The sequence below is a fragment of the Entelurus aequoreus genome, linkage group LG15, assembly GCF_033978785.1.
Source record: "Entelurus aequoreus isolate RoL-2023_Sb linkage group LG15, RoL_Eaeq_v1.1, whole genome shotgun sequence".
NCBI classification, from domain to species: Eukaryota; Metazoa; Chordata; class Actinopteri; order Syngnathiformes; family Syngnathidae; genus Entelurus; species Entelurus aequoreus.
Genome location: NC_084745.1, coordinates 14,123,168 through 14,151,130, shown reverse-complemented (window position 1 = coordinate 14,151,130; position 27,963 = coordinate 14,123,168). Strand labels below are relative to the sequence as shown.

The 27,963-nt window shown below is 42.1% G+C and overlaps 1 protein-coding gene across 1 annotated transcript in view; it reads left to right on the top strand.

Moving 5' to 3' along the window:
• Window positions 1-27,963, top strand: part of LOC133629853 (cadherin-6-like) — a 679,023-nt gene that overhangs the window by 367,381 nt on the left and 283,679 nt on the right. The window contains exon 7 of the mRNA XM_062020899.1: window positions 23,501-23,638. Within this exon, the coding sequence (XP_061876883.1) occupies window positions 23,544-23,638 (95 nt within the window). The 5' untranslated portion in view covers window positions 23,501-23,543. The remainder of the gene's footprint in view (window positions 1-23,500; window positions 23,639-27,963) is intronic.

Genomic DNA, 27,963 nt, shown 5'->3' with positions numbered 1-27,963 from the left:
GACGGAGGAAGCCATCAGGACAGCAGCCCATCCCGCAGGGAAGATGGTCCCCCGTGATATAGATCCAGAGATGGAGGGTTTAGAACGGCCTCCGTCATCTTGGTAAAGCCGCCTCGCTGGAGCAGCTGCGTCTTATTATCTAGCCCTCAGCAGATATTATTCTCATGTATTTATCATAAACATTTTCACCGAGCAGCTGTTGTCCTTCACTCTCCCCGGGAATTTAACACCGGCAAAAGGACGCAGGGTGCAGATTGTCAGGGTTTCATTCCCAACCCCCCCTTTCATCCATACCCTCTAATCTCCAGTATGGATCTGCTCGGTTTAAAGTTCTCCAATTGGCTAATGAGCCATTTGGAGCAGTTTGGAAAAGATCTGTCTCAGTTAGTGGCGGCGTTGAGAATTTTGAGGGGCCGGTGCGAAGGGGGAAGAGTGTGAAATCGATAAGGCTATCAGGGAATGCTGACATGATGTATGCACACTCCGCCGGAGCAGAACCACCATGGAGAGATGGATATGGGCTACTTAAAAAATCATCAAGTGCGTGCGGTACTGAAACAAAACTTTATCTGTCGTCGTCCGACACAAAAAAAAAAAAAGATTTAGTGATGTGGAAGCTTTTAGGTCTGAGGTATGAACTGCTGTTGTTGTTTGAGGAAAGAAACAATGGAGTCCTTTGAAGCAGCAGGACAATTGGTGCAGGGGTTAGAAACGCTGCCTCAGCAAAAAAGATCGGGATCTTCTAAGGCAGTGGTTCTTATTCTGGATTCGATCGAACCCTAGAGGTTCGGTGAGTCGGCCTCAGGGGTTCGGCGGAGCCTCCGCCGCGGAGGTCAAGACACACCCGACTCATCGTGTAAATAAAAACTTACTATGGATACCCCCAAACAATGTTCCCTCTAATTTTCCATCTGATTTGCAGGTGTGTAATTTGTTGTGAGTTCATGCACTGTGTTGGTTTTGTTCTTTAAACAAGATGATGTTCATGCACGGTTCATTGTGTGCACCAGTGAAAAAATATATAACTTTGTCTTGAATTTGAGAAATAAACATTTAATTTTTCACCAAATAATGGTTCGGTGAATGCGCATATGAAACTGGTGGGGTTCAGTACCTCCAACAAGGTTAAGAACCACTGTTCTAAGGTATAGGTAGTATTCACTTGAAGTCATATTCGGCTCATTAAATATGTGAGATTTGAAGCGGTGGGCCAGCCAGAGTTTGTCGCCAAAGCGTTCTGGGCGGCATTTAGTTTTAGGCTGTTGGAATTATTCAATTTAATTGATCACAACTGGACTGTTCAATTTATCTTAGCAGGCTTTATCAGTTCATGCTCACAAACTTAGATGGGTCGGATCGAGCCATGGCTTTGGCACCAGCATTTAGACTAGATCTGATCAATCTAAGTCTACGAGCATGAACTGATGACACCAGCTCGGATGAGGGGCGAAACGTTTTCAAAAACAAACTGAGGAGTCCAGTTGTGATCAATTGAATGACCTGAGAGTACTGCATGAACACACGGAAGTTCCGAAAATTCTTAATGTTGAGTATCAATTCCAGGGTGCCGTATCGGTTCAAATGTGAAAGGTAGCCATCCTTAATCACAAGCAAACACAGGTGTGCAGTGCAGGCTTGGGAGAAATACAGTGGTAACTTGGTTTTCATTAATTATCTGTTCCAAAATGTCAAACAAATTAGTGATGTGGAAGCTTTTAAAGGCTTACTGAAATGCGATTTTCTTTTTTAAACGGGGATAGCAGGTCCATTCTATGTGTCATACTTGATCATTTCGCGACATTGCCATATTTTTGCTGAAAGGATTTAGTAGAGAACATCGACGAAAAAGTTCGCAACTTTTGGTCGCTGATAAAAAAGCCTTGCCTGTACCGGAAGTAGCGTGACGTCGCAGGTTGTGGAGCGCCTCACATCTGCACATTGTTTACAATCATGGCCACCAGCAACGAGAGCGATTCGGACCGAGAAAGCGACGATTTCCCCATTAATTTCAGCGAGGATGAAAGATTTGTGGATGAGGAAAGTGAGAGTGAAGGACTAGAGAGCAGTGGAAGCGATTCAGATAAAGAAGATGCTGTGAGAGGTGGGTGGGACCTGATATTCAGCTGGGACTGACTAAAACCGTAAATAAACACAAGACATATATATACTCTATTAGCCACAACACAACCAGACTTATATTTAATATGCCACAAATGAATCCCGCATAACAAACACCTCCCCCCTCCCGTCCATATAACCCGCCAATAAAAATCAAACACCCGCACAACACACTCAATCCCACAGCCCAAAGTACCGTTCACCTCCGCAAAGTTCATACAGAACATATATGTTCCCAAAGTTCCCAAATGCACATAGCGGCACGCACGTACGGGCAAGCGAACAAATGTTTGGAAGCCGCAGCTGCGTACTCATGTTACCGCATATCCAACTCAAAGTCCTCCTGGTAAGAGTTTCTGTTGTCCCAGTTCTCCACAGGCCAATGGTAAAGCTTGACTGTCATCTTTCGGGAATGTAAACAATGAAACACCGGCTACGTGTTTGTGTTGCTGCAGCCCACCGCTAATACGCCGCTTCCCACCTACAGCTTTCTTCTTTGCTGTCTCCATTGTTCATTAAACAAATTGCAAAAGATTCACCAACACAGATGTCCAGAATACTGTGGAATTTTGCGATGAAAACAGACGACTTAATAGCTGGCCACAATGGTGTCCCAAAATGTCCTCTACAATCCGTGACGTCACGCGCAAACGTCATCATACCGAGACGTTTTCAGCAGGATATTTCGCGGGAAATTTAAAATTGCACTTTACTAATCTAACCCGGCCGTATTGGCATGTGTTGCAATGTTAAAATTTCCTCATTGATATATAAACTATCAGACTGTGTGGTCGGTAGTAGTGGGTTTCAGTAGGCTTTTAAGTATGAACTGCTGTTGTTGTTTGAGGAAAGAAACAATGAAGTCCTTCAAAGCAGAAGGACAAGTGGTGCATGGGTTAGAAACGCTGCCTCAGCAACAAAAAATCGGGATCTTCTGAATTATAGGTAGTATTCACTTGAAGTCATATACAGCTCATTAAATATGTGAGACTTGAAGCTGTGGGCCAGCCAGTGTCCGTCGTCAAAGCGTTCTGGGCGGCATTTTGCCTTTCTCTACACTTACGTTGTTTTAAGCTGTTGGAATCGTTAAAATCGCGTCCTCAATGTGAACGATCCCGCGCTCAGATCGCAGAGCGTCATCAAAAAGCGATACATTTATTTATAATTATTCACCAAAATAGACTGTTACAAAATAAAAAAGTTGACAACGGAACAGAAAACAGGTGAAAATACCTTGTTTTACAACTTTATGTGAATGTTCCATCACTCTTGTCAAGCAGACATTGAAGGAAAATACCCCATAAAAATGCAAAGCCAAAATCCTCTTTATTCTTAATCTTCTTCGCGTAATAATTTGGTTCAGAAAATGTCAACAAATGTGCCAGTACTGAGACCGAGAGTTGAAGCCATGTTCACTTCAGTAAACACTGCAGTGCGTCAGGTCAGGTTGTATTCACATTAGAAATTGATTTTTTTTGTTAGGATGTGAAGGGCCACGTAAAAAGATGGGATTTGACAAAAAAATCAGAAATGGACATCCAACCCTGCAGTGTGAACGTAGCCTTAGTAGTAGTTTTCATTAACAAATATGAAGGTGTTGAAATGGCCATGTAAAATCGCTAATGCTAATCAGTAGCATGTCAATAGCTAAGCCAATATACATTAGCATCAAGCTAAATATATATAAAATATTACAATAAAAATATAGAAAAAAATACCGGCAGCGGTAAAGTTTAGATCCATGAAGGAAAGAAGAAAGTGAATGAATGTTTATAACTGAATACATTTACATATGCATAAAAATGTAATTTATTTGGTATATATATTTTTTTAATGAATTAAGTAACGTTTATGACAACCTTTTTCCAAAACACGATATAGAATGTGAGATATAACAGGACAATGCATACATTTATCATTTGTTTTCAAAACAGTTATAGGTTATAAAAAAAAGTGGGACCCCAAAAATTTACTGTGGGATCCCATTTTTATGACTTGATGGGGTCCCTGGGACCCCTTTGTGGAGGTCTTGCACCTCCGGGTTCTTCGTACCACCCAGTAGAGACATGACAGGCTGGACGGTTTTGTGATTTGGTTTATTTTTCAATAAACTTGTTGCTCTGCTTTCCTGCAATCGCCTCTCGTGACAGTCTCGTTCTTCGGGTCGCTTTTCAGCCATCCGCTCTGGTCTCCGTCTCCGTCTCCGCCTTCGTCTCGCTTGTGCTCGTGCTCGGGTTTTCTCTCCACCATCCACCATACTTGCCAACCCTCCCGGATTTTCCGGGAGACTCCCGGAATTCAGTGCCTTTCCCGAAAACCTCCCGGAAGAAATTTTCTCCCGGAATTCAGCCGGAGCTGGAGGCCACGCCCCCTCCAGCTCCATGCGGACCTGAGTGGGGACAGCGGCGACAGTCTGTTTTCACGTCCGCTTTTCCACGATATTAACACCGTGCCTGCCCAATCACGTTATAACTGTAGAATGACCGAGGGCGAGTTCTTAGTTCCTTATGTGGGTTTATTGTTAGGCAGTTTCATTAACGTCCTCCCAGCGCGGTAACAACACACAACAACAGCAGTCACGTTTTCGTCTACCGTAAAGCAGTTCGTCTGCCGTAAACAGCAATGTTGTGACACTCTTAAACAGGACAATACTGCCATCTACTGGATAGCCTCCGGAACACTGAAATTCAAGTATTTCTTTTAATTATATGTATAATAAAATAAATATATATATATATATATATATAGCTAGAATTCACTGAAAGTCAAGTATTTCATACATATATATATATATATATGAAATATATATTAAATACTCGAGTTGGTGAATTCTAGCTTTAAATATACTCCTCCCCTCTTAACCACGCCCCCCGCCCCCAAACATACCCCCGCCCCACCCCCGACCATGCCCCACCCGCCACCTCCCGGAATCGGAGGTCTCAAGGTTGGCAAGTATGCCATCCACCTTCCCTTTCCGGCTGCTGCCCTTTTATAGAGTGACAGGTCATCAGACAAACGCGCCCAGGTGGGCCATCTACGCACCTGTCGCCGATCTCTGAGCCGGCCCCGGCACACCCCGCCTCGCTGCAGGTCCGCAGGCCACGCCTCCTCACACCCTTTTTTTAAAATTCCTAGCGCAAACACTGATGGAGTATTGGTGCTTTCAAAACAGCAACAGGTGGGCCTTGACTTTGACACACCTGATCTAGAGGTGGTTTGACTGAGTCCGCGCTCAGTGCTGCTGGAGTGATTTCCAACTGCTCAGTGGCCTTGCGGTTAGAGTGTCCGCCATGAGATCGGTAGGTCGTGAGTTCAAACCCCGGCCAAGTCATACCAAAGACTATCAAAAATGGGACCCATTACCTCCCTGCTTGACACTCAGCATCAAGGGTTGGAATTGGGGGTTAAATCACCAAAATGATTCCCAGGCGCGGCCACCGCTGCTGCTCACTGGTCCCTTCACCTCCCAGGGGGTGATCAAGGGACACATTTCACCACACCTAGCCTGTGTGTGACAATCATTGGTAACTTTAACTTTACTTTAACTTAAAGGCCTACTGAAACCCACTACTACCGACCACGCAGTCTGATAGTTTATACATCAATGATGAAATCTTAACATTGCAACACATGCCAATACGGCCGGGTTAACTTATAAAGTGCAATTTTAAATTTCCTGCGAAACTTCCGGTTGAAAACGTCTATGTGTGATGACGTATGCGTGTGACGTCAATCGTTGAAACGGAAGTATTCGGACCCCATTGAATCCACTACAAAAAGCTCTGTTTTCATCTCAAAATTCCACAGTATTCTGGACATCTGTGTTGGTGAATCTTTTGCAATTTGTTTAATGAACAATGGAGACTGCAAAGAAGAAAGTTGTAGGTGGGATCAGTGTATTAGCGGCGGACTACAGCAACACAACCAGGAGGACTTTGAGATGGATAGCAGACGCGCTAGCCGCCGACCTCACCTTGACTTCCTCCGTCTCCGGGCCGCCGACCGCATCTATGATCGGGTGAAGTCCTTCATCGATCGCTGGAACGCAGGTGAGCACGGGTGTTGATGAGCAGATGAGGGCTGGCGTAGGTGGATAGCTAATGTTTTTAGCATAGCTCTGCGAGGTCCCGTTGCTAAGTTAGCTTCAATGGCGTTGTTAGCAACAGCATTGTTAAGCTTCGCCAGCCTGGAAAGCATTAACCGTGTATTTACATGTCCATGGTTTAATAGTATTGTTGATCTTCTGTCTATCCTTCCAGTCAGGGGTTTATTTATTTTGTTTCTATCTGCATTTAAGCACGATGCTATCACGTTAGCTCCGTAGCTAAAGAGCTTCGCCGATGTATTGTCGTGGAGATAAAAGTCACTGTGAATGTCCATTTCGTGTTCTCGACTGTCATTTTCAAGAGGATATAGTATCCGAGGTGGTTTAAAATACAAATCCGTGATCCACAATAGAAAAAGGAGAAAGTGTGGAATCCAATGAGCCAGCTTGTACCTAAGTTACGGTCAGAGCGAAAAAAGATATGTCCTGCACTGCACTCTAGTCCTTCACTCTCACGTTCCTCATCCACGAATCTTTCATCCTGGCTCAAATTAATAGGGTAATCGTCGCTTGTAGCTCTCGCTGCATTGTAAACAATGGGGAAATGAGAGGAGCCTTTCAACCTGTGACGCCACGCTACTTCCGGTACAGGCAAGGCTTTTTTTATCAGCGACCAAAAGTTGCAAACTTTATCGTCGATGTTCTCTACTAAATCCTTTCAGCAAAAATATGGCAATATTGCGAAATGATCAAGTATGACACATAGAATAGATCTGCTATCCCCGTTTAAATAAAACAAATTCATTTCAGTAGGTCTTTAAGTGCTGAAGTGCAAAAAGTGTGTCGGACACCGGGCATGACATCACGCGCAACAGAGGCACATAAACATGGCATCGTTGGAATTTACGTGAACCGCTGTCCAGTAGGATCGGCGGGATTTGGTCGATGCGGAAACAAGCACCGGATTCGGCGCACATCCCTTTTGGGGACCGCTGTTGTATCACAAAGGTGAACGTGTCAGACAACATTGTGTGAAAATGCCGACAATACGACGGCCTCTCAACCGGGACCGCAACAAGCCGTGGTCCCGTGCTACCTGACTACAACGTGTCGATGTCGTAATCCTCGGCGAGCACACTGGAATTATACCTGCAATTACAGCGCTAATCTGAAAGCATTGCGCTCTCTCTCTCTCTCTCTAACTCGCAAGTTGGCATTCGTTTCCAATCCAGGATTTAGCGTCGCGATGGGAGCAGCGGCATTGTCTGAGCATGCACGGCTAAATGAAGAAATAGATTTTGTTAATGAAAAAAAAGCAACAGATGGCGGCGGTAAACCTGCTCCCTGCAGAGCTCGAACATGGCGAATGACGGCGAGCAGATTAAGGTCATTTTTTTGCCTCTTTTTTTTTTTCAATTTATAAATGTATGCTCAGAGAGGGAGAGGGAGGGGGAAGAAAGAAACTGGCAACCTGCCTCGACGCTCTCTGGGAAATCCAAATGTCAATGAGCACATATTGGAAATGTGCAAATATTAGAGGAGGGGGACCAAAATCAGAGCGCACAGCCAGGCTGATACCCCAAAGACAGCTGATTAGAGGTGCGTGTTGTTTTTCACACATGAAAAACAAGCAAGTGGCGAACATTCAGTTTGCCGTGAATGTGCCAGATTGTGACTCAAGCTCTGTGCTAGAGGAAAAAAACGGAACCTTGTATTCATGTGGAAAAAGAAAAAAAGATGTAAAAATGCCTTTTATTTAGTGTCCTTGCACAGCCTGCAAACTTGGTCCAGTGTTGTGTCTATGTCAGTGCTTGAATAGAGCAATTTTTGCACAAGACAATGAGTAATTTACACTCCACAAATTGCACTCCATTTTTGTCCCACTGCTAACTGAATTGAACGTTCTGTTTCATGCACTCCCTTCCATCTCAGCTCCGCACTTACAGGGAAATAACACAAGTAAAGTATTTAGGTTTGTTTTCCTGCTACATCTAAATGTCATGCGTGTTGTGAGTCACATTACGTGCGCCTCACCTCAACAGACTGTGACATACCGTATTTTTCGGAGTATAAGTCGCTCCGGAGTATAAGTCGCACCGGCCGAAAATGCATAATAAAGAAGGAAAAAAACATATAAGTCGCACTGGAGTATAAGTCGCATTTTTGGGGGAAATTTATTTGATAAAACCCAACACCAAGAATAGACATTTGAGAGGCAATTTAAAATAAATAAAGAATAGTGAACAACAGGCTGAATAAGTGTATGTTATATGATGTTATGGTTTACTAAGGGGAGGTGAGGTGACGGCGACAGACACTAGATGGCAGTGTGAACAATGATTTATTATATATATTAACTATATATATATATATAATAATCAAACTATACAAATAAACAATAGAGTGGAGTGTGAACTAGATCCAAAAGTGTATGTGGTGTAAGGCTATGTGTGTAGTTAGCTGAAGTGTGTGTTACCAAGTGTTGAACGAGAGATGAGGAAGTCCAGGGGAGAGAGAAGTCCGAGTCCAATGTGGTGGAAGTCAAGGATCGAGGGAGGCAGTCAGAGTCCAGAGGGAGATCCGGGGGAAAATGAGGCGCACAGCTCACTATCGAGGTGACGGAGGGTACTGCGGAGACGACACAAGAAAACACACTGAAAACACGAAGGGGCACAGGGAGAGCAGGATTGCGTAATGCAGCAGATGATCGCTTACTGTACAGTAGACTATATTCCGGCGCCTGATAGCCGGTTCAGCAGGCTTATGAAGGCAGCGTCCACATTACCGACAGGTGCGCCGATTGTCAGTGAATGATTGCAGCTGGTGGCTGCTGCAGAGCGGAGACGCGCACGGCGCGTCCCTGGAAGTGCGCCGCGGCCGTGGGCGTGTCCCAAGGTGAGACAAGCAGGGCGCAAGGATGAGAGAGCGAATGTGGGCGTGGCCCGCGGTGCGCTCGTCATGAGGCACAGATGAGGACGCATTGGAATGCGCCCTGGCCGTGACATATGAGGCATAAATAACCAACTGAGATCGTACCTGGTATGTTAACGTAACATATTTTGGTAAGAGTCATTCAAATAACTATAACATATAGAACATGCTATACGTTTACCAAACAATCTGTCACTCCTAATCGCTAAATCCCATGAAATCTTACACGTCTAGTCTCTTACGTGACTGAGCTAAATAATATTATTTGATATTTTACGGTAATGTGTTAATAATTTCACACATAAGTAGCTCCTGAGTATAAGTCGCACCCCCGGCCAAACTATGAAAAAAAACTGCGATTTATAGTCCGAAAAATACGGTATTGCTCGTGTGCTTTCATATCTTCTGGATATACAGTCGTGGTCAAAAGTTTACATACACTTGTAAAGAACATCATGTCATGGCTGTCTTGAGTTTCCAATAATTTCTACAACTCTTATTTGTTTGTGATAGAGTGATTGGAGCACATACTTGTTGGTCACAAAAAAACATTCATGAAGTTTGGTTCTTTTATGAATTTATTATGGGTCTACTGAAAATGTGGGTCAAAAGTATACATACAGCAATGTTAATATTTGCTTACATGTCCCTTGGCAAGTTTCACTGCAATAAGGCGCTTTTGGTAGCCATCCACAAGCTTCTGGTTAAATGTTTGACCACTCCTCTTGACAAAATTGGTGCAGTTCAGCTAATGTGTTTGTTTTCTGACATGGACTTGTTTCTTCAGCATTGTCCACACGTTTTAGTCAGGACTTTGAGAAGGCCTAAAACATTCATTCTAGCCTGATTTAGCCATTCCTTTACCACTTGCTACATGTGTTTGGGGGTCATTGTCCTGTTGGAACACCCAACTGCGCCCAAGACCCAACCTCCGGGCTGATGATTTTAGGTTTTCCTGAAGAATTTGGAGGTAATCCTCCTTTTTCATTGTCCTATTTACTCTCTGTAAAGCACCAGTTCCATTGGCAGCAAAACAGGCCCAGAGCATAATACTACCACCACCATGCTTGACGGTAGGTGTGGTGTTCCTGGGATTAAAGGCCTCACCCTTTCTCCTCCAAACATATTGCTGGGTATTGTGGCCAAACAGCTAAAACATTTTTTTGTTTCTTCTGACATCCCATGGACAGAGATAAGACCTTCTGGAGGAAAGTTCTGTGGTCAGATGAAACAAAAATTGAGCTGTTTGGCCACAATACCCGGTGCACAAAATGAACCGTGCATGAACATTACCTTGTTCAAAGAACAAAACCAACACAGTGTATAAACTCACAACAATTTACACACCTGCAAATCAGTGTGACTTCTGCTGTTGCCGTATCCATAATACGCCAATATGGAGAAGTTTTTATTTACACAATGAGTCAGGTGTGTCTCGACATCCGCGGAGAACCCCTGAGGCCGACTCACCGAACCCCTAGGGTTCGATCGAACCCAGTTTGAGAACCACTGATGTAGAGGAATGAGAAACACAGGCATGTCTGGATGACTCGCCTCCATCTTTCCAATGGTTAGCTCCGGCTGTTATGAAGCTGGCTGTGGCGCGTTCTTTCTGACGTCACTTCCTGTGTGGGGCACGGTCTTCCTGACATCACTACCTCTCCGAACTCAGTTTGTAAACGATCAATGAGTCCATACAAAGCTAGGGGCCAGAGATTCAAGATATGCACGGCACACTTACCCGTGTAAAAAAATATCCCAGGAGGGGGACCTTAAACGATGGTTTAGTGTGGCTGAAACGGGGCTTACGCAAAATAATTATTTGTTTAAGGTTGTTATCCGGCTTAGTGTAGACATAGCCTTAGAACCATTAGCAAAAACAACAATACGAGGCTGCCTCTCCCTCCTCACCCCCGTAAGTGGCGTGACAGATGTCACATGTTTGCAAATGCTTCCCTTCAACATAAAGCGTCACACGTGTGATGAAGGTCGCCTCTTTGAAAACAAGACTTTTATCGTAATCCTGCTGTGACAGGAGGAAGCTAACAGCAGGCAGATGGATGTCAAGTCAGAAGACCAGAAAGCAACCAATGGAAGGGGTGGAGGGGCGTCGGCTTGTTTATCATCTTACAAAGCGGCCTGGCAACATTTAACCCCTTCGCCATCTGGGCTTTAACTCCCGGCGTCCTTGTCCTCTGCCAGCCTTGAATTAGCTCCCATCTTCTTCATCATCAAAACATTTCGCTGAAGGAAAGTGAGATGGGTCCGGTCATCTGTTTTAATATGAGACACAATTGTGTCAAAGTCATGATTTTTTGTACATGCTTGAAATAAGAAATGATTACTTTAAAAAAATAGTTTTATATTTGTGAGTGCTGATGACACAACTTTGCAACAGTTGATATTCTAGTTTCAAGCATGTTTTACTCAATATAGGTCATCAAATCTCAGCAACAAGCTGTAATATCTTACTGAAATCATTTAGGACCAAAACCCTTAAAACAAGTAAAACACTCGAACATAAAATCTTATGTATGGCCGCGCAAGTCCCGGGATGCCCAAAATGTCCATAGCACACCCAGCCGAGTCCCACGGGGAGGGGGGATAAAAGTTGGAAAAGTCGGCAAAAGTCCCAAAAATTTTGAAAATACCTACCCAGGTTCGAGTCCCACAAGTCCCGCCGCCAGCCGCGCAAGTCCCGCCGCGGCCGGGATTCCCAAAATGTCCAAAACGTACCCAGCAAAGTCCCACGGGAAGGCGGGGAGAAAATTGAGAAAAGACGGTTAAATGTTCAAAAATCACACCCGGGTTCGAGACTTGTGGCACTCCATGTGGGACTCAAACCTGGGTAGGTATTTAGAACATTTTGGGGACTTTTGCCGACTTTTCCAACTTTGGGTGTGTTATGGACATTTTGGGCATCCCGGGACTTGCGCGGCCGGCGGCGGGACTTGTGGGATTCGAACCTGGGTAGGTATTTTGAACATTTTTGGGGACTTTTGCTGACTTTTCTCACTTTTCTCCCCCACTTCCCGTGGGACTTTGCTGGGTGCGTTTTGGACATTTTTTGCATCCTGGGACTTGTGCGGCCGGCGGCGGGACTCGTGGGACTGCAACCCGGGAAGGTATTTTGGACACAATTGGGACTTTTAACCATTTTGGCCGCCTTTTCCCCTCTTCTTCCCCGCCTTCCTGTGCACCATTGCTGGGTGTGTTTTGGACATTTGGACAAAAATAGTTTCAAGCATGTTTTACTCAATATACACTACCGTTCAAAAGTATGGGGTCACATTGAAATGTCCTTATTTTTTAAGGAAAAGCACTGTACTTTCCAATGAAGATAACTTTAAACTAGTCTTAACTTTAAAGAAATACACTCTATACATTGCTAATGTGGTAAATGACTATTCTAGCTGCAAATGTCTGGTTTTTGGTGCAATATCTACATAGGTTTATAGAGGCCCATTTCCAGCAACTATCATTCCAGTGTTCTAATGGTACAATGTGTTTGCTCACTGGCTCAGAAGGCTAATTGATGATTAGAAAACTCTTGTGCAATCATGTTCACACATCTGAAAACAGTTTAGCTCGTTACAGAAGCTACAAAACTGACCTTCCTTTGAGCAGATTGAGTTTCTGGAGCATCACATTTGTGGGGTCAATTAAACGCTCAAAATCGCCAGAAAAAGAGAACTTCCATCTGAAACTCGACAGTCTATTCTTGTTCTTAGAAATGAAGGCTATTCCACAAAATTGTTTGGGTGACCCCAAACTTTTGAACGGTAGTGTAGGTCATAAAATCTCAACAACAAGCTGTATTATCTTACTGAGATAATTTAGGACCAAAACCCTTAAAACAAGTAAAACACTAACATAAAATTTGCTAGGTGAGAAGAATTATCTTATCAGACAGAAAATAAGCAAATATCATCCTTATTTGAGATATTTAATCTTACTTAGATTTCAGTTTTTGCAGTGCAGTAAAGGCTACTGATGGACGGATGTCCTTCCAGTGGAAGTCAGGTCAGGTTGGGCACGTATGAAAAAAAAAAGTAGAACATGGACCGTCTTTCTTTTATCAGAAAGTGGAGAAATTTAAGAGCGCCATATTTTTAGAAGCCCATCAACCTGGCCGTTTATATATAGCGCCATAAAATAGGCCTCTGTGTTTCCTGCGCCGCCATCTGAGGAGCGGCGAGGACCCGGGCCAGGATGTATGAGGCACATCACGCCGCCTCATTTAGATTGATGGACGCCGCCCGGCCTGTCAGCATGCCGACAAAATGATGCAGATTACCTCAGGAGCCCGCTGGGGAACGAGCAGCCAGGAGAGAAGCCGGTTTGTTTATGCACATCTGGCGGCTGGGAGGGTGTGGAGCGACTTTGCTTCTCAAAGACGAAAAAGAAAGTGGAAAAGAATGAAGTCTGGAAGAACAAAGAGAAAGTGCACTACCCTCCCACCCGCCGCTTTTCTCCCCGGGGTGTTCGTTAATCACCCTTTTAGATCCGTCAGCCGGTGGGTGGGCCCATTACCCTTCAACACTGGCAAGAGACAGCGCTGCCATTCCGAGCGCCGTCCCTCCCGGAACGTCACCGGAGCCGAGGAACACCGGAGTTAATGCATAAATAAACAAAATCAAGTGCAAGCGGGGAGCTGGGGTGGTGCGATGCCAGGGATGCAAACTGCTCATTAGGACAAGGTGCCAGGAACCACGCTGTGTTCCGCACCCGGCCCTCGGAACAACCGGAGCCGGGCTCGGTGTGTGTGGATATGAAGACACAGCATGGATCCGGCTTCAAAGTCCTCCCTAATGGTGGAAAAGAAACTCTAATCAATCCTTCAGAATTAACATTTTATTTTCAATTATAATGCTTCTTATTTTTGACGGTCTTCCTCCCAGAAGCAACTTTAAACATAGGAAATAATGTCGATCCAATTCATCTGTAACACTAACCCACCAAATGTAAAACATTTCGTCGAGAATAATTACAGTCTTACATGCAGAAAACAAATAAATGATGATTGCATATGTAAAATGATAAATGGGTTATACTTGTATAGCGCTTTTCTACCTTCAAGGTACTCAAAGCGCTTTGACAGTATTTCCACATTCACCCATTCACACACACATTCACACACTGATGGCGGGAGCTGCCATGCAAGGCGCTAACCAGCAGCCATCAGAGGCAAAGGGTGAAGTGTCTTGCCCAAGGACACAACGGACGTGACTAGGAAGGTAGAAGGTGGGGATTGAACCCCAGTAACCAGCAACACTCCGATTGCTGGCACAGCCACTCTACCAACTTCGCCAAAAGAACAGTGCACATCACTAACACTGTCATTATCCCCCTTGGTGACAGAATTTAATTACTATTGTGAACTCGATCATATGTATTGTTTTATGTGAGTTACATTCGTTATATAATTACTAGAGATTACTTTTACTTTAATTTACTTAATTACTTTTTTGCCAATATCCGATTTTCCGATATTGTGCAACTCTTATTTACCGATTCTGATATCAACCGATACCGATATATACAGTCAGGGAATTAACACATTATTATGCCTAATTTTGTTGTGATGCCCCGCTGGATGCATTAAACAATGTAACAAGGTTTTCCAAAATAAATCAACTCAAGTTATGGAAAAAGTGCCAACATGGCACTGCCATATTTATTATTGAAGTCACAAAGTGCATTATTTTTTTTAACATGCCTCAAAACAGCAGCTTGGAATTTGGGACATGCTCTCCCTGAGAGAGCATGAGGAGGTTGAGGTGGGCAGGGTTGAGGTGGGAGGTAGGGGGTATCAGGGGGTGTATATTGTAGCGTCCCAGAAGAGTTAGTGCTGCAAGGGGTTCTGGGTATTTGTTCTGTTGTGTTTATGTTGTGTTACGGTGCCGATGTTCTCCCGAAATGTGTTTGTCATTCTTGTTTGGTGTGGGTTCACAGTGTGGCGCATATTTGTAACAGTGTTAAAGTTGTTTATACGGCTACCCTCAGTGTGAGCTGTATGGTTGCTGACCAAGTACGCTTTGCGTTCACTTGTGTGTGTGAAAAGCCGTAGATATTATGTGACTGGGCCGGCACGCAAAAGAAGTGCCTTTAAGGTTTATTGGCGCTCTGTACTTCTCCCTACGTCCGTGTACACAGCGGCGTTTTAAAAAGTCATACATTTTACTTTTTGAAACCGATACCGATAATTTTGAAACCGATACCGATAATTTCCAATATTACATTTTAAAGCATTTATCAGCCGCTAATATCTCACTGCCGATATTATCGGACATCCCTAATAATTACCTTTTAAACAAAGTAGATGATATCAAATCTGCAACAAATTTTCATTTGAAGTTTATTAAAGGGGAACTGCACTTTTTTTGAATTTTGTCTATTATTCACAATACTTATGTAAGACATGATCACATATGTTTTTTTTTATGCCTTCTAAGTTGTAAAATACGGCTAACAATGTAGTTAACAAGAGTCCACTATTGCACCCATGAAGCCCTCTAAAAACATTCCAAAACCAAGAATAATCCAATTACATCTCGTGACCTGAATATTAACCAAGTATTGGTGATATTGTTATTATAAGTGCTAACGCAGACAACATATTTTAGCAGCTGCAGTGTTGACATACTGAGCTGCTGCATCGCCTCTGAGTTGGTGAAAGCTAATTCTAAGTTATAAATCATGCCGCTCACCAAGCTAATAGAAGAATGTGGACATTAATCGTTAATTTGGTCAACTTTGACATTCAACTTCAACCCAGAGATGATAAGAAAATAAACTCTTTGTGAAGATTATGATTAATTCTTCATCTAAACGGGAATATATAAACATCCCATTAGTCGGCATCCCAGTGAGAGCAGACGTTGTACGGTAAGTTTTTGTTTTATGTTGTTTGTAGTTTGTATTTCTTGTTTAGCACTTAGTAACACTCCTACATGCTTAGTGTTTCACTAAAGCTGGATCTGTTTAGCACGCAGCTTCTAAAATGCGTAGCTCATCCTCTTTATGTTCGGGCTCAAAAATATAAGATTATGGATCATCATTTGTCCCCAAGTAATTGTTATTGGCTCTCATGAAGTCTGATATGATTAGTAGTGTTGTTGTTGTTGAAGGGAAAAGTGAACGTTATGATGCCTCTGTGAAATTAATACACCGCTGTATGCTTAAAATGAACAAAATAGGTAAATATTATATGTTATTATGAATGTGGTTGTTACTACATTACATATATACTTACAGCGTTTATATGAAACCTTGATGGAGGATTTTGGATGGTGTTTAGAGCGCTTTATTGGCTAATAGAAGGATGTGGACATACATCGAGAAGTTTGACATTCAACTTCAACCCAGAGATGAGAAGAAAACACTCTTTTTGCCACGCCTTTTTTAACTCTTTGTGAAGATTATGATTAATTCTTCATCTAAACGGGAATATATAAACATCCCATTAGTCGGCATCCCAGTGAGAGCAGACGTTGTACGGTAAGTTTTTGTTTTATGTTGTTTGTAGTTTGTATTTCTTGTTTAGCACTTAGTAACACTGCTACATGCTTAGTGTTTCACTAAAGCTGGATCTGTTTAGCACGCAGCTTCTAAAATGCGTAGCTCATCCTCTTTATGTTCGGGCTCAAAAATATAAGATTATGGATCATCATTTGTCCCCAAGTAATTGTTATTGGCTCTCATGAAATCTGACATGATTAGTAGTGTTGTTGTTGTTGTTGAAGGGAAAAGTGAACGTTATGATGCCTCTGTGAAATGAATACGCCGTATGGTTAAAATGAGCAAAGTACGTAAATATTCTATGTTATTATGAATGTGGTTGTTACTACAATACATGTATACTTACAGCATGAATATGAAACCTTGATGGAGGATTCTAGATGGTGTTTAGAGCGCTTTATTGGCGAAATAGAGTAAATCAGATTGTCTCCATTGTGAGCTGACTTTTGCTAGTGTTTATTTATGACTTAGAATGCATAAAACAAGAAAAACATGTGTGACTGTCTTACATAAGGATTGTGAATGATAGGCAAAATTTTACAAACAAAGTGCAGTTCCCTTTAAGTCAATTTGATACATTTAAACAGGGAAGAATCCTTTCTGATTAATTTATTCTAAAGGCTGTCTGAATAAATCAAGGTTTGGAGAATTAAAGATGAACAATTTACTTTACAAAAAGGGCTAAATACAAACTGTAGCAACACCAGCGCTGGAGAGAAGACCGAGCTGTCTAAAGTCCGGCACTTATTCTGAAAATGGTCGCTCTAGTCTACACACAACCTTGCTGCCCCGCCTTAGTGGAGATGTCAAACCGAAAGTTAACTTAGTGTGTGTGTTGGACACACACACACACACACTTGTCTACTCTCGCTTTATCCGCACATGGTACGGCTATAGAGAATTATATATGTGTGTGTGTGTGTGTGTGTGTGTGTGTGTGTGTGTGTGTGTGTGTGTGTGTGTGTGTGTGTGTGTGTGTGTGTGTGTGTGTGTGTGTGTGTGTGTGTGTGTGTGTGTGTGTGTGTGTGTGTGTGTGTGTGTGTGTGTGTGTGTGTGTGTGTACAGTACAGATAAGAAACAAGTTGAGAACATTGTGTTTATCTCTTCAAGCAAAACAAAAGCCAAAGTGAGTAACTTCTAAGGCAGCACATTTTTCCCAAAGGTGTAAAATTATTCCTTTGACAATTGTTCCGATTCTCTGTGCACAGAAAAAAGTGCACATGATTCACTGGGTTGTGCGTTTTTATAAAGCTAACATAGTAACATTGAACATGTTTTACAACTTTCAACATTGTCAGCTTCATCAGCTTATTTCGTTTCAAAAAGTGCTAAGTTTTTCTGTTTTTCGCTCAGGTGGTAAAGTGGTTGGCCCCTAACTTAATGGTTGGGGGTTCGATCCTCGGTCCCCCTGTAACAATGTTGAAGTATCCTTGAGCAGGCTACTAAACCCTCAGTTGCCCCTGATTATCAGTACTGTATTTTTCAGAGTATAAGTCGCTCCGGAGTATAAGTCGCACCGGCCGAAAATGCATAATAAAGAAGGAAAAAATCATATATAAGTCGCATTTTTGGGGGAAATTTATTTGATAAATCCCAACACCAAGAATAGACATTTGAAAGGCAATTTAAAATAAATAAAGAATAGTGAACAACAGGCTGAATAAGTGTACGTTATTTGAGGCATAAATAACCAACTGAGAACGTGCCTGGTATGTTAACGTAACATTTTATGGTAAGAGTCATTCAAATAACTCTAACATATAGAACATGCTATACAAACAATCTGTCACTCCTAATCACTAAGTCCCATGAAATCTTATACGTCTAGTCTCTTACGTGAATGAGCTAAATAATATTATTTGATATTTTATGGTAATGTGTTAATAATTTCACACATAAGTCGCTCCTGAGTATAAGTCGCACCACCGGCCAAACTATGAAAAAAACTGCGACTTATATTCCGAAAAATACGGTATGTGAATGTGGTAATGGTGTCAGAGTACCTTGGAGGTAGAAACTTGCGATACAACTATAATCCATTCACCATTTTGTGCAAAATTTGCAACAATATTGTTTACATTGCTAACTCTCTGCCAGATGCATGGAAAATCTACAACAACAAAAAAGATGATTCAGCTCGTGTTTAGTGGCTGCAGTGAGCACTTTTTGCACGTCCTTCCAAGCTCATTATAACACTGCGACCTGCGCTTAGTTTTTACTACAGCAACAGTAGAAAAAACATCTCACACAGAATGGCATAAAACATTTCTCATTTCTACTGTAGTTACAGTGAATCCAAAGATGTCATGCTTCCTTTATTTATATTATCCATCCATCCATCCATTTTCTACCGCTTGTCCCGTTCGGGGTTTGGGGGGTGCTGGAGCCTATCTCAGCTGCATCATTATTATTAGAGATGTCCGATAATATCGGACTGCCGATATTATCGGACATCTCTAATAATAATGATGATAATGATGATGATAAATGCTTTAAAATGTAATATCGGAAATTATCTGTATCGGTTTCAAAAAGTAAAATGTATGACTTTTTAAAACGCAGCTGTACGGATTGTTTACACGGACGTAGGGAGAAGTACAGAGTAGTTGCGTCTCCCAGTCATACTTGCCAACCTTCCCGATTTTCCTGGGAGATTCCTGAATTTCAGTGCCCCTCCCGAAAATCTCCCGGGGCAACCGTTCTCCCGAATTTCTCCCGATTTCCACTCAGGCAACAATATTGGGGCCGTGCCGGCCCAATTACATAATATCTACGACTTTTCACACACACAAGTGAATGCAAGGCATACTTGGTCAACAGCCATACAGGTCACACTGAGAGTGCCCGTATAAACAACTTTAACACTGTTACAAATATGCGCCACACTGTGAACCCACACCAAAACAGAATGACAAACGCATTTCGGGAGAACATCCACACCGTAACACAACATAAACACAATAGAAAAAATACCCAGAACCCCTTGCAGCACTAACTCTTCCGGGACGCTACAATATACACCCCCCGCTACCCCCTACCCCCCCCAACTTAACCCCGCCCACCTCAACCTCCTCATGCTCTCTCAGGGAGAGCATGTGCCAAATTCCAAGCTGCTGTTTTGAGGCATGTTAAAAAAAATAATGCACTTTGTGACTTCAATAATAAATATGGCAGTGCCATGTTGGCATTTTTTTTCTATAACTTGAGTTGATTTATTTTGGAAAACCTTGTTACATTGTTTAATGCATCCAGCGGGGCATCACAACAAAATGAGGCATAACAATGTATTAATTCCACGACTGTATATATCGGTATCGGTTGATATCGGAATCGGCAATTAAGAGTTGGACAATATCGAAATATCGGATATCGGCAAAAAATCCTAATTATTTTTCATTTTATTCCTGTCACAAACGTATCTATCTCTCCGCCTCCATTAGTTCTGTGCACATGTTTCTCCAAAAATATAGATTGTTATATTTTGCTAACATTCAAAGATTAGCATCAATACGAATGGCCCATCGAAACCTAAATAACACTGCACCAGCGCCACTTAAGCACTTTGTCCAGTTTACATCTGCTGTGACAACTAGAAACGCACGAGCCTCCACCAGGGGGCAGTGTACTGTACCCAGATGTAAAACCTCTTTTGCACAATCAGCCTTTTCATATAAAGCGATAAAGGAATGGAACGACCTCACAACAAACTTGAAAAGTCTTAACAGATTACTCATCATTCACAATTGAAGTTAAAAAGTGGCTTTGGAGCAATCAAAGTTGCTCACATGGTCACTGAGGTGCGCACTATGATTGACATGTCAACTTAATGTGTATTATATTTATGCATGAGAAGATGTTATTGTAAGCTGTGAGGTGTGTCTGTCATCATGGTTGTTTTTACAAATGATGACAGATGTGAACAAGAGCATGTATTGTCTATATGTGATGATGTAAATGAGGTGTGGTGGTAATGAAAAGGTATTTTATGACGTTTCTTAATTTCATTACATGCTATAGTATAATTGTATTGTTATCATTTTATTGCGGAATTTTTGTATCTCTTTAATTTAGGTAGCCAGGGACTGCAGATGGAAATTAACTATTTAGCTATAATCTGGGACAGAACAGGGCAGCACGGTGGTACAGGGGTTAGTGCATGTGCCTCACAAAACAAAGGTCCTGAGTTCAATCCCGAGCTTGGGATCTTTCTGTGTGGAGTTTGCATGTTCTCCCCGTGACTGCGTGGGTTCCCTCCGGCTACTCCGGCTTCCTCCCACCTCCAAAACATGCACCTGGTTGATAGGTTGATTGGCAACACTAAATTGGTCATAATGTGTGAATGTGAGTGTGAATGTTTGTCTATCTGTGTTGGCCCTGCGATGGGGTGGCGACTTGTCCAGGGTGTACCCCGCCTACCGCCCGAATGCAGCTGTGATAGGCTCCAGCACCCCCCGCAACCCTGAAAGGGACAAGCTGTAGAAAATGGATGGATGGATGGATGGATGGTGCAGAACATTTCTGTCTTTGAGCTTAATGTTTCTGTGCATTGTGTCACAACCAGGGCGCATTCCAATGCGTCCTCATCTGTGCCTCATGACGAGCGCACCGCGGGCCACGCCCACGTGAGCTCTCTCATCCTTGCGCGCTGCAAGCACCGCGGGACACGCCCCCACATGCACCGCGCAGACCGCGGCCACGCACCTCCACAGCTGGCGGCAATCGTCTTTCAGCACACCTGCCGTTAATGAAGTAGCTGCCTGAAGTAGCGTGGACAACCAGGCATGCCGCCGCCGGAATATAGTCTTCAATCGGCGTATAGTAAGCGATCATCCTGCTTGGTGCAATCCTGCTCTCTCTCTGTCTGTTTTCCCTTCCGTGTCTCATTGTCATATCATCCTACTGCAGACCTCCGTTCCGTTCTCTATCGCCCCGGATCACCTGCCTGCCCTGGACTTCCTCTTCTCTCGTGCAACACTTGGTAACACACACTTCAGCTAAATTACACACATAGCCTTACACCACATACACTTTTGGATCTAGTTCACACTCCACTCTATTGTTTATTTGTATAGTTTGATTATTATATATATATAGTTAATGTATATAATATGTATGTTTGCCGTCACCTCACTTAGTAAACACAACACATTGTCCCTTCAAATAAAGAGTAAACTAAACTAAACTACTACCTCTACCATTTGGATTCTTTCTTTGAACACTCCATTTATTGGACCCAAGGACTAGTTTGTTATGTGCAGTGTGCCATGACAAAATAGGAAAACCGGGGCAAAATACCAGATCGAAAAGTGAGCTGAATGAAGTCTATTGATGACATGTTTTTACATTGTAACGACTTGCAGGTTCCCAAATGAGCAAAACGACTCATTACCTTAATTGATCTGCTCTTAAATTGTCAATAAATAAGCAACCAATTACACGGTGTCATCTGGTCTGTGGGTAAAAGTGTGTGTGTTTGACCTCTGGCTTCAGCAATGACTGTTTTATCGGAGAGTCATTACGAGTTCAAAAGAGAAGTCTTTGTTTCTCAATACGATTTTATCATAATAATTCCCTGCTAATGTAGACGGTTTGACTTTGTTTCCAGTGCATGGCACCCCATAAATTATTTTAACTTGAAATTTCTCACACCGCTTAATTTGTTTTAAAAAACAACAACAACCAACTGCAGCTTTGGAATGTTTAACCGCATCACCACAACATTTTGTGATCGCCTATGAGGTAGGATTGGATTTTTTTCCTCGTTTTGAACGATGCACTTTGTACAGAAACATTACATCCAGAGTGCTTTTCAAGTGGATTTAATGAGTGGATGTCACAGCAGTAAGATAGCATGAAATAATTGAATCAAATGGCAAATATGAGGAGTAGTGACAAGCACGTCTGGTCAAATCTGAGCAAAATCAGTTTGTGGAGCTTCTGGATTTTTAGCTTGTTTACCTGCTGGCACTTGCAACTGCTTCCTGTGTGGACCTGATCTAAACAACAAAGTATGCGCTTTGTAGAAATCCATGAAAGCTGATGTTTATCAGTCATGGGTCTCCGTTGGGGTATTTTAGGCTTCATAATGCGCCACGCATTTTCATTAGAAGACAGGTCTGGACTACAGGCAGGCCAGTCTAGTACCCGCACTCTTTTACTACGAAACCACGCTGTTGTAACACGTGGCTTGGCATTGTCTTGCTGAAATAAGCAGGGGCGTCCATAAAAAAGACGTTGCTTGGATGGCAACATATGTTGCTCCAAAACCTGTATGTACGTTTCAGCATTAATGGCGCCTTCACATACAGTATGTGTAAGTTACCCATGCAAGTTACAAACAGTTTAAACCTTTAGAATGTGTTGGTGAGACACATTTTTGAAGTATAGTCGTACACCAATGTACGAGTATTTTGACATGTAGTTTTTTTTTCGTTTTTTTTCTTTCATATACAAAAATCCCACAGAATATTAACCAGTCCAACAAAATAATGCTCTATAGAACAATCCCAACTCCAAACCAATCCTAGCCCCGCAACACTCCGAATAGCAATTGACAAGCCACACAGCAATTGAGAAGACTCAAGAATACATTAATAATATCAACATTAGTATAAAAAAATAATAATTATAATAATAACATCCATAGGAGTGATTAAAAACATTAAACAACAACAAACAAATCTTTTTTTTTTTCTGTACCTCAGTTTCTTGTAATGCTTTAAGTTGCTAGCATAGTCCACATCGCTTGAAAGCGCAGCCAGGATGGACATTTATCCATGAAAATATGAAAAAGCTGCCACTGCTGTATTGGACGTATTTCAGTTTGTTTTGTCTAGTCCTGACTTAACAAATTAGATGATTGAGTATTTTTTTTTGGGCACACAGACACAACTCCGTCAAACTCTGACCTCCGGTCCGTCACTGAAAGATGTCCGTGTGCAACATAAACAACAATAACAGTTCCTGTTGGTTCACGAAGGAGAAGCAGCCTGGAGGTAACACCAACACAAGTCAGCTCCCAAGGTAAATTCTGAACATTATTATTTCATTATTTTGTACTGTATTATTCTTCATACAATATTTATTATCTAAAAGTTTTAAAAGCATGTTACATGCTAAAATTGTGTTGTTTTGGGAGGGCTCCAGCACTGATTAGATTTGTTTTAATATATTTAAATGGTCGTGGCTGGTTTGAGATTTGAGTGTTTTATATTATATGAGTTACGATGTCAGACATCGTAACTCATATAATTTTATTATAATTTTTTTGCATTTATTATTTTTAACAATTGGTATGAAAATAAAAAAAAACTCAGCTTGAATGTGCATTTCAATAGCATTTCAAAAATGTTCATGCCATGCTTAACTGTGTATCTCATTATATCAATATATTAGTACATTTATGTTGTTGCAACCTTTCCCTTTTAGATTGTTTGAGACATGGACATGTTTTTGTTCTGAAAGACACACTTTACACAGAAACATAAAGCTTAAAGTGATTTTAAGTGGATTTAATAACTCAATGTCATAAAATAATTAAATCAGATGCCCAACAGATGTTACAAATATGATGAAACAAAGTAGCAAAAAATAGAGCAGTAAACAAAGAATATGGCACCCAAGCTTGTCCTCTCCTCCACCAGCACGTAAATGCACACACACACACACACACACACACACACACACACACACACACACACGTATGCCCATGTGACCAACAAACACACCCACACAGTACTCCTTGAACCCCTTATTCCGTCTCCAGAAATTATGTATTCACCAGCATCTCTTTTGCAGTTAGTTAATTAGCAGCATTACTCCAAAAGTTATAGGTGAATTTTGAGGAAACGTTCAGGAAATGTCAGAAATGGAATAAGAAACAATAGATGATATTGTGCGGCAGATCGCATCAGATTGGATTTCATCATCATCATCAGCCATTGTCAGTCCACTGCTGGACGAAAGCCTCAGCATGTTTCTGCCATAGTGAACGATCTCTAGCTGCTCCCTGCCACTGCACTGTTACCCAATATTTGTCTATCTCATCTCGCCATCTCACTGTTGGTCTTCCTCTATTTCTGCTCCCATCCATGGGTCTCCATGATGTCATTAGGGAAGTCCATCTATTATCTGTTCTACTGATATGTCCAGCCCACTTCCACTTACTGAATTTGATAGTTCTCATAATGTCTTGGACTTGCGTTTGTGTTCTCACCCATTCCTTTGTTTTTCTGTCTTTATATGTGATTCCGAGCATATTTCTTTCCATGTTGTGTTGTGCTGCTGCTATTTTCTTTTCCATTTTATTTGACAATGCCCAGGTTTCAGCTCCATATGTCATGGTTGGTAACACGCATTGATTAAAGACCTTTCTTTTTAGGCTTAACGGTATTTCTCCTCTCATGATGTTGCTCAGTTTTCCATATTGGCACCAGCCCAATCTGATTCTCCTCCCTATCTCCTGTTCTTGACTCTTTTCTTTCAGGCTAAATCGCTGCCCCAGATAGATATATTCATTAACTTCATCAATGTCATTTCCATTAACAGTCACAGGTCCATGAGGTACCATGGAATTTGCCATAACTTTTGTTTTGTTTTTCATATTCATTTTCAATCCACAACATTTGCTGGCATTTGCAAGGTCTTTAAGCATATCTTCCACTTCACTGATTTGCTCTCCCAAGACAACAATGTCATCTGCAAATCTCAGATGATTAAATTTGTCACCGTTGATATCAACTCCTTTATCCTCCCACTCCAGAGAGCGAAATATGCCTTCCAAACAAGCTGTAAACAGTTTAGGCGAAATTGTATCGCCTTGTCGGACACCCTTCTTTATGTGGATTTTCTCGCTTGGTTTGTGCAGCGTAACTGTGGTAGTGCAGTTTGTGTAGATGTCCTTGAGTAAGTTAATGTACTTATGATGAATTCCTTGATCTTGCAGAGCTTTTAGAACCGACTGTGTCTCCACCGAATCAAATGCTTTTTCATAGTCTATGAAGGCCATACAAAGTGGTTTGTTGTATTCTTGGCATTTTTCTTTGATCTGATTCAATGTATGAATATGGTCCATGGTAGAAAAAACACTCCTAAACCCTGTTTGTTCTCTGGGTTGGTTGCTATTAAGTGTATTTTCCATTCGATTTGTCAGAATTCTTGTAAACAACTTGTATATGTTTGAAAGAAGGCTAATAGGTCTGTAGTTCTTGAGGTCCCTCTTGTCCCCTTTCTTGAAAATGATGATCATGTTAGCTTCTTTCCACTTCTCTGGCACTTTCCCCTGATGTAAGCAAGCTGTGTATAACTTCGCCAGCTCCTTAGCAATGACATCCTCCCCCTCTTTAATTGTGTCAATTAAAATATTATCTGGTCCTGGTGCTTTCCCTCGTTTCATGTTTTTGACTGCATGCTGCACCTCCCAATATGTGATGTCTGGAATTTCTTCTGAGTCTATGGATAATTGAAGGTCTACTGACTGACTGCTTTGATAGAGTTCTCCATAAAATTCTTCAATCCTCATCAAAATCATGTCTTGGATTTAGGATTGTATAAAACAGATACTTTACTATAGGGAGATGCTGTAAGACCTGGCGGAAATCTGTACTCCCCAAGTGCTTTTATAGTTTGACTATACTTTCGTATACAGATTATATACAGCCCCTTTGGAGCAGGATCTACAAACCACAAAACCAGTGAAGTTGGCACGTTGTGTAAATGGTAAATAAAAACAGAATACAATGATTTGCAAATCCTTTTCAACTTATATTCATATATAAGTTGAGCGGTATAGCTCGGTTGGTAGAGCGGCCGTGCCAGCAACTTGAGGGTTGCAGGTTCGATCCCCGCTTCCGCCATCCTAGTCACTGCCGTTGTGTCCTTGGGCAAGACACTTTACCCACCTGCTCCCAGTGCCACCCACACTGGTTTAAATGTAACTTAGATATTGGGTTTCACAATGTAAAGCGCTTTGAGTCACTTGAGAAAAAGCGCTATATAAATGTAATTCACTTCACTTCACTTCAATTGAATAGACTGCAAAGACAAGATACATAACGTTCAAACTGGAAAACTTTATTTTTTGCAAATATTAGCTCATTTGGATTTTGATGCCTGCAACATTTTTCAAAAAAGCTGGCACAAGTGGCAAAAACGTCTGAGAAAGTTGAGGAATGCTCATCAAACACTTATTTGGAACATCCCACAGGTGAACAGGCTAATTGGGAACAGGTGGGTGCCATGATTGGGTATAAAAGCAGCTTCCATGAAATGCTCAGTCATTCACAAACAAGGATGGGGCAAGGGTCACCACTTTGTCAACAAATGCGTGAGCAAATTGTCCAACAGTCTAAGAACAACATTTCTCAACGAGCTATTGCAAGGAATTTAGGGATTTCACCATCTACGGTCCGTAATATCATCAAAAGGTTCAGAGAATCTGGATAAATCACGGCAAGGCTGAAAACCAACATTGAATGCCTGTGACCTTCTATCCCTCAAGCGACATCGATGTGTAAAGGATATCACCACATGGGCTCAGGAACACTTCAGAAAACCACTGTCAGTAACTACAGTTTGTCGCTACATCTGTAAGTGCAAGTTAAAACTCTACTATGCAAAGCGAAAGCCATTGATCAACAACACCCAGAAACGCGGCCGGCTTCGCTGGGCCCGAGCTCATCTAAGATGGACTGATGCAAAGTGGAAAAGTGTTCCATGGTCCAACAAGTCCACATTTAAAATAGTTTTTGGAAACTGTGGACGTTGTGTCCTCCGGAACAAAGAGGAAAAGAACCATCAGGATTGTTATAGGCGCAAAGTTTAAATGCCAGCATTTGTGATGGTATGGGGGTGAATTAGTGCTCAAGGCATGGGTAACTTACACATCTGTGAAGGCACCATTAATGCTGAAAGGTACATACAAGTTTTGGAGCAACACATGTTGCCATCCAAGCAACTTTTTTTTTCATGGACGCCCCTGCTTATTTCAGCAAGAAAATGCAAAGCCACATTCTGCAAGTGTTACAACAGCGTGGCTTCAGAGTAAAAGAGTGCGGGTACTAGACTGGCCTGCCTGTAGTCCAGACCTGTCTCCCATTGAAAATGTGTGGCGCATTATGAAGCCTAAAATACCACAACGGAGACCCCCGGACTGTTGAACAACTTAAGCTGTACATCAAGCAAGAATGGGAAAGAATTCCACCTGAGAAGCTTCAAAAATTGGTCTTTTCAGTTCCCAAACGAGTGTTGTTAAAAGGAAAGGCCATGAAACACAGTGGTGAACATGCCCCTGTGCCAACTTTTTTGCAATGCGTTGCTGCCATTAAATTCTAAGTTAATGATTATTTGCA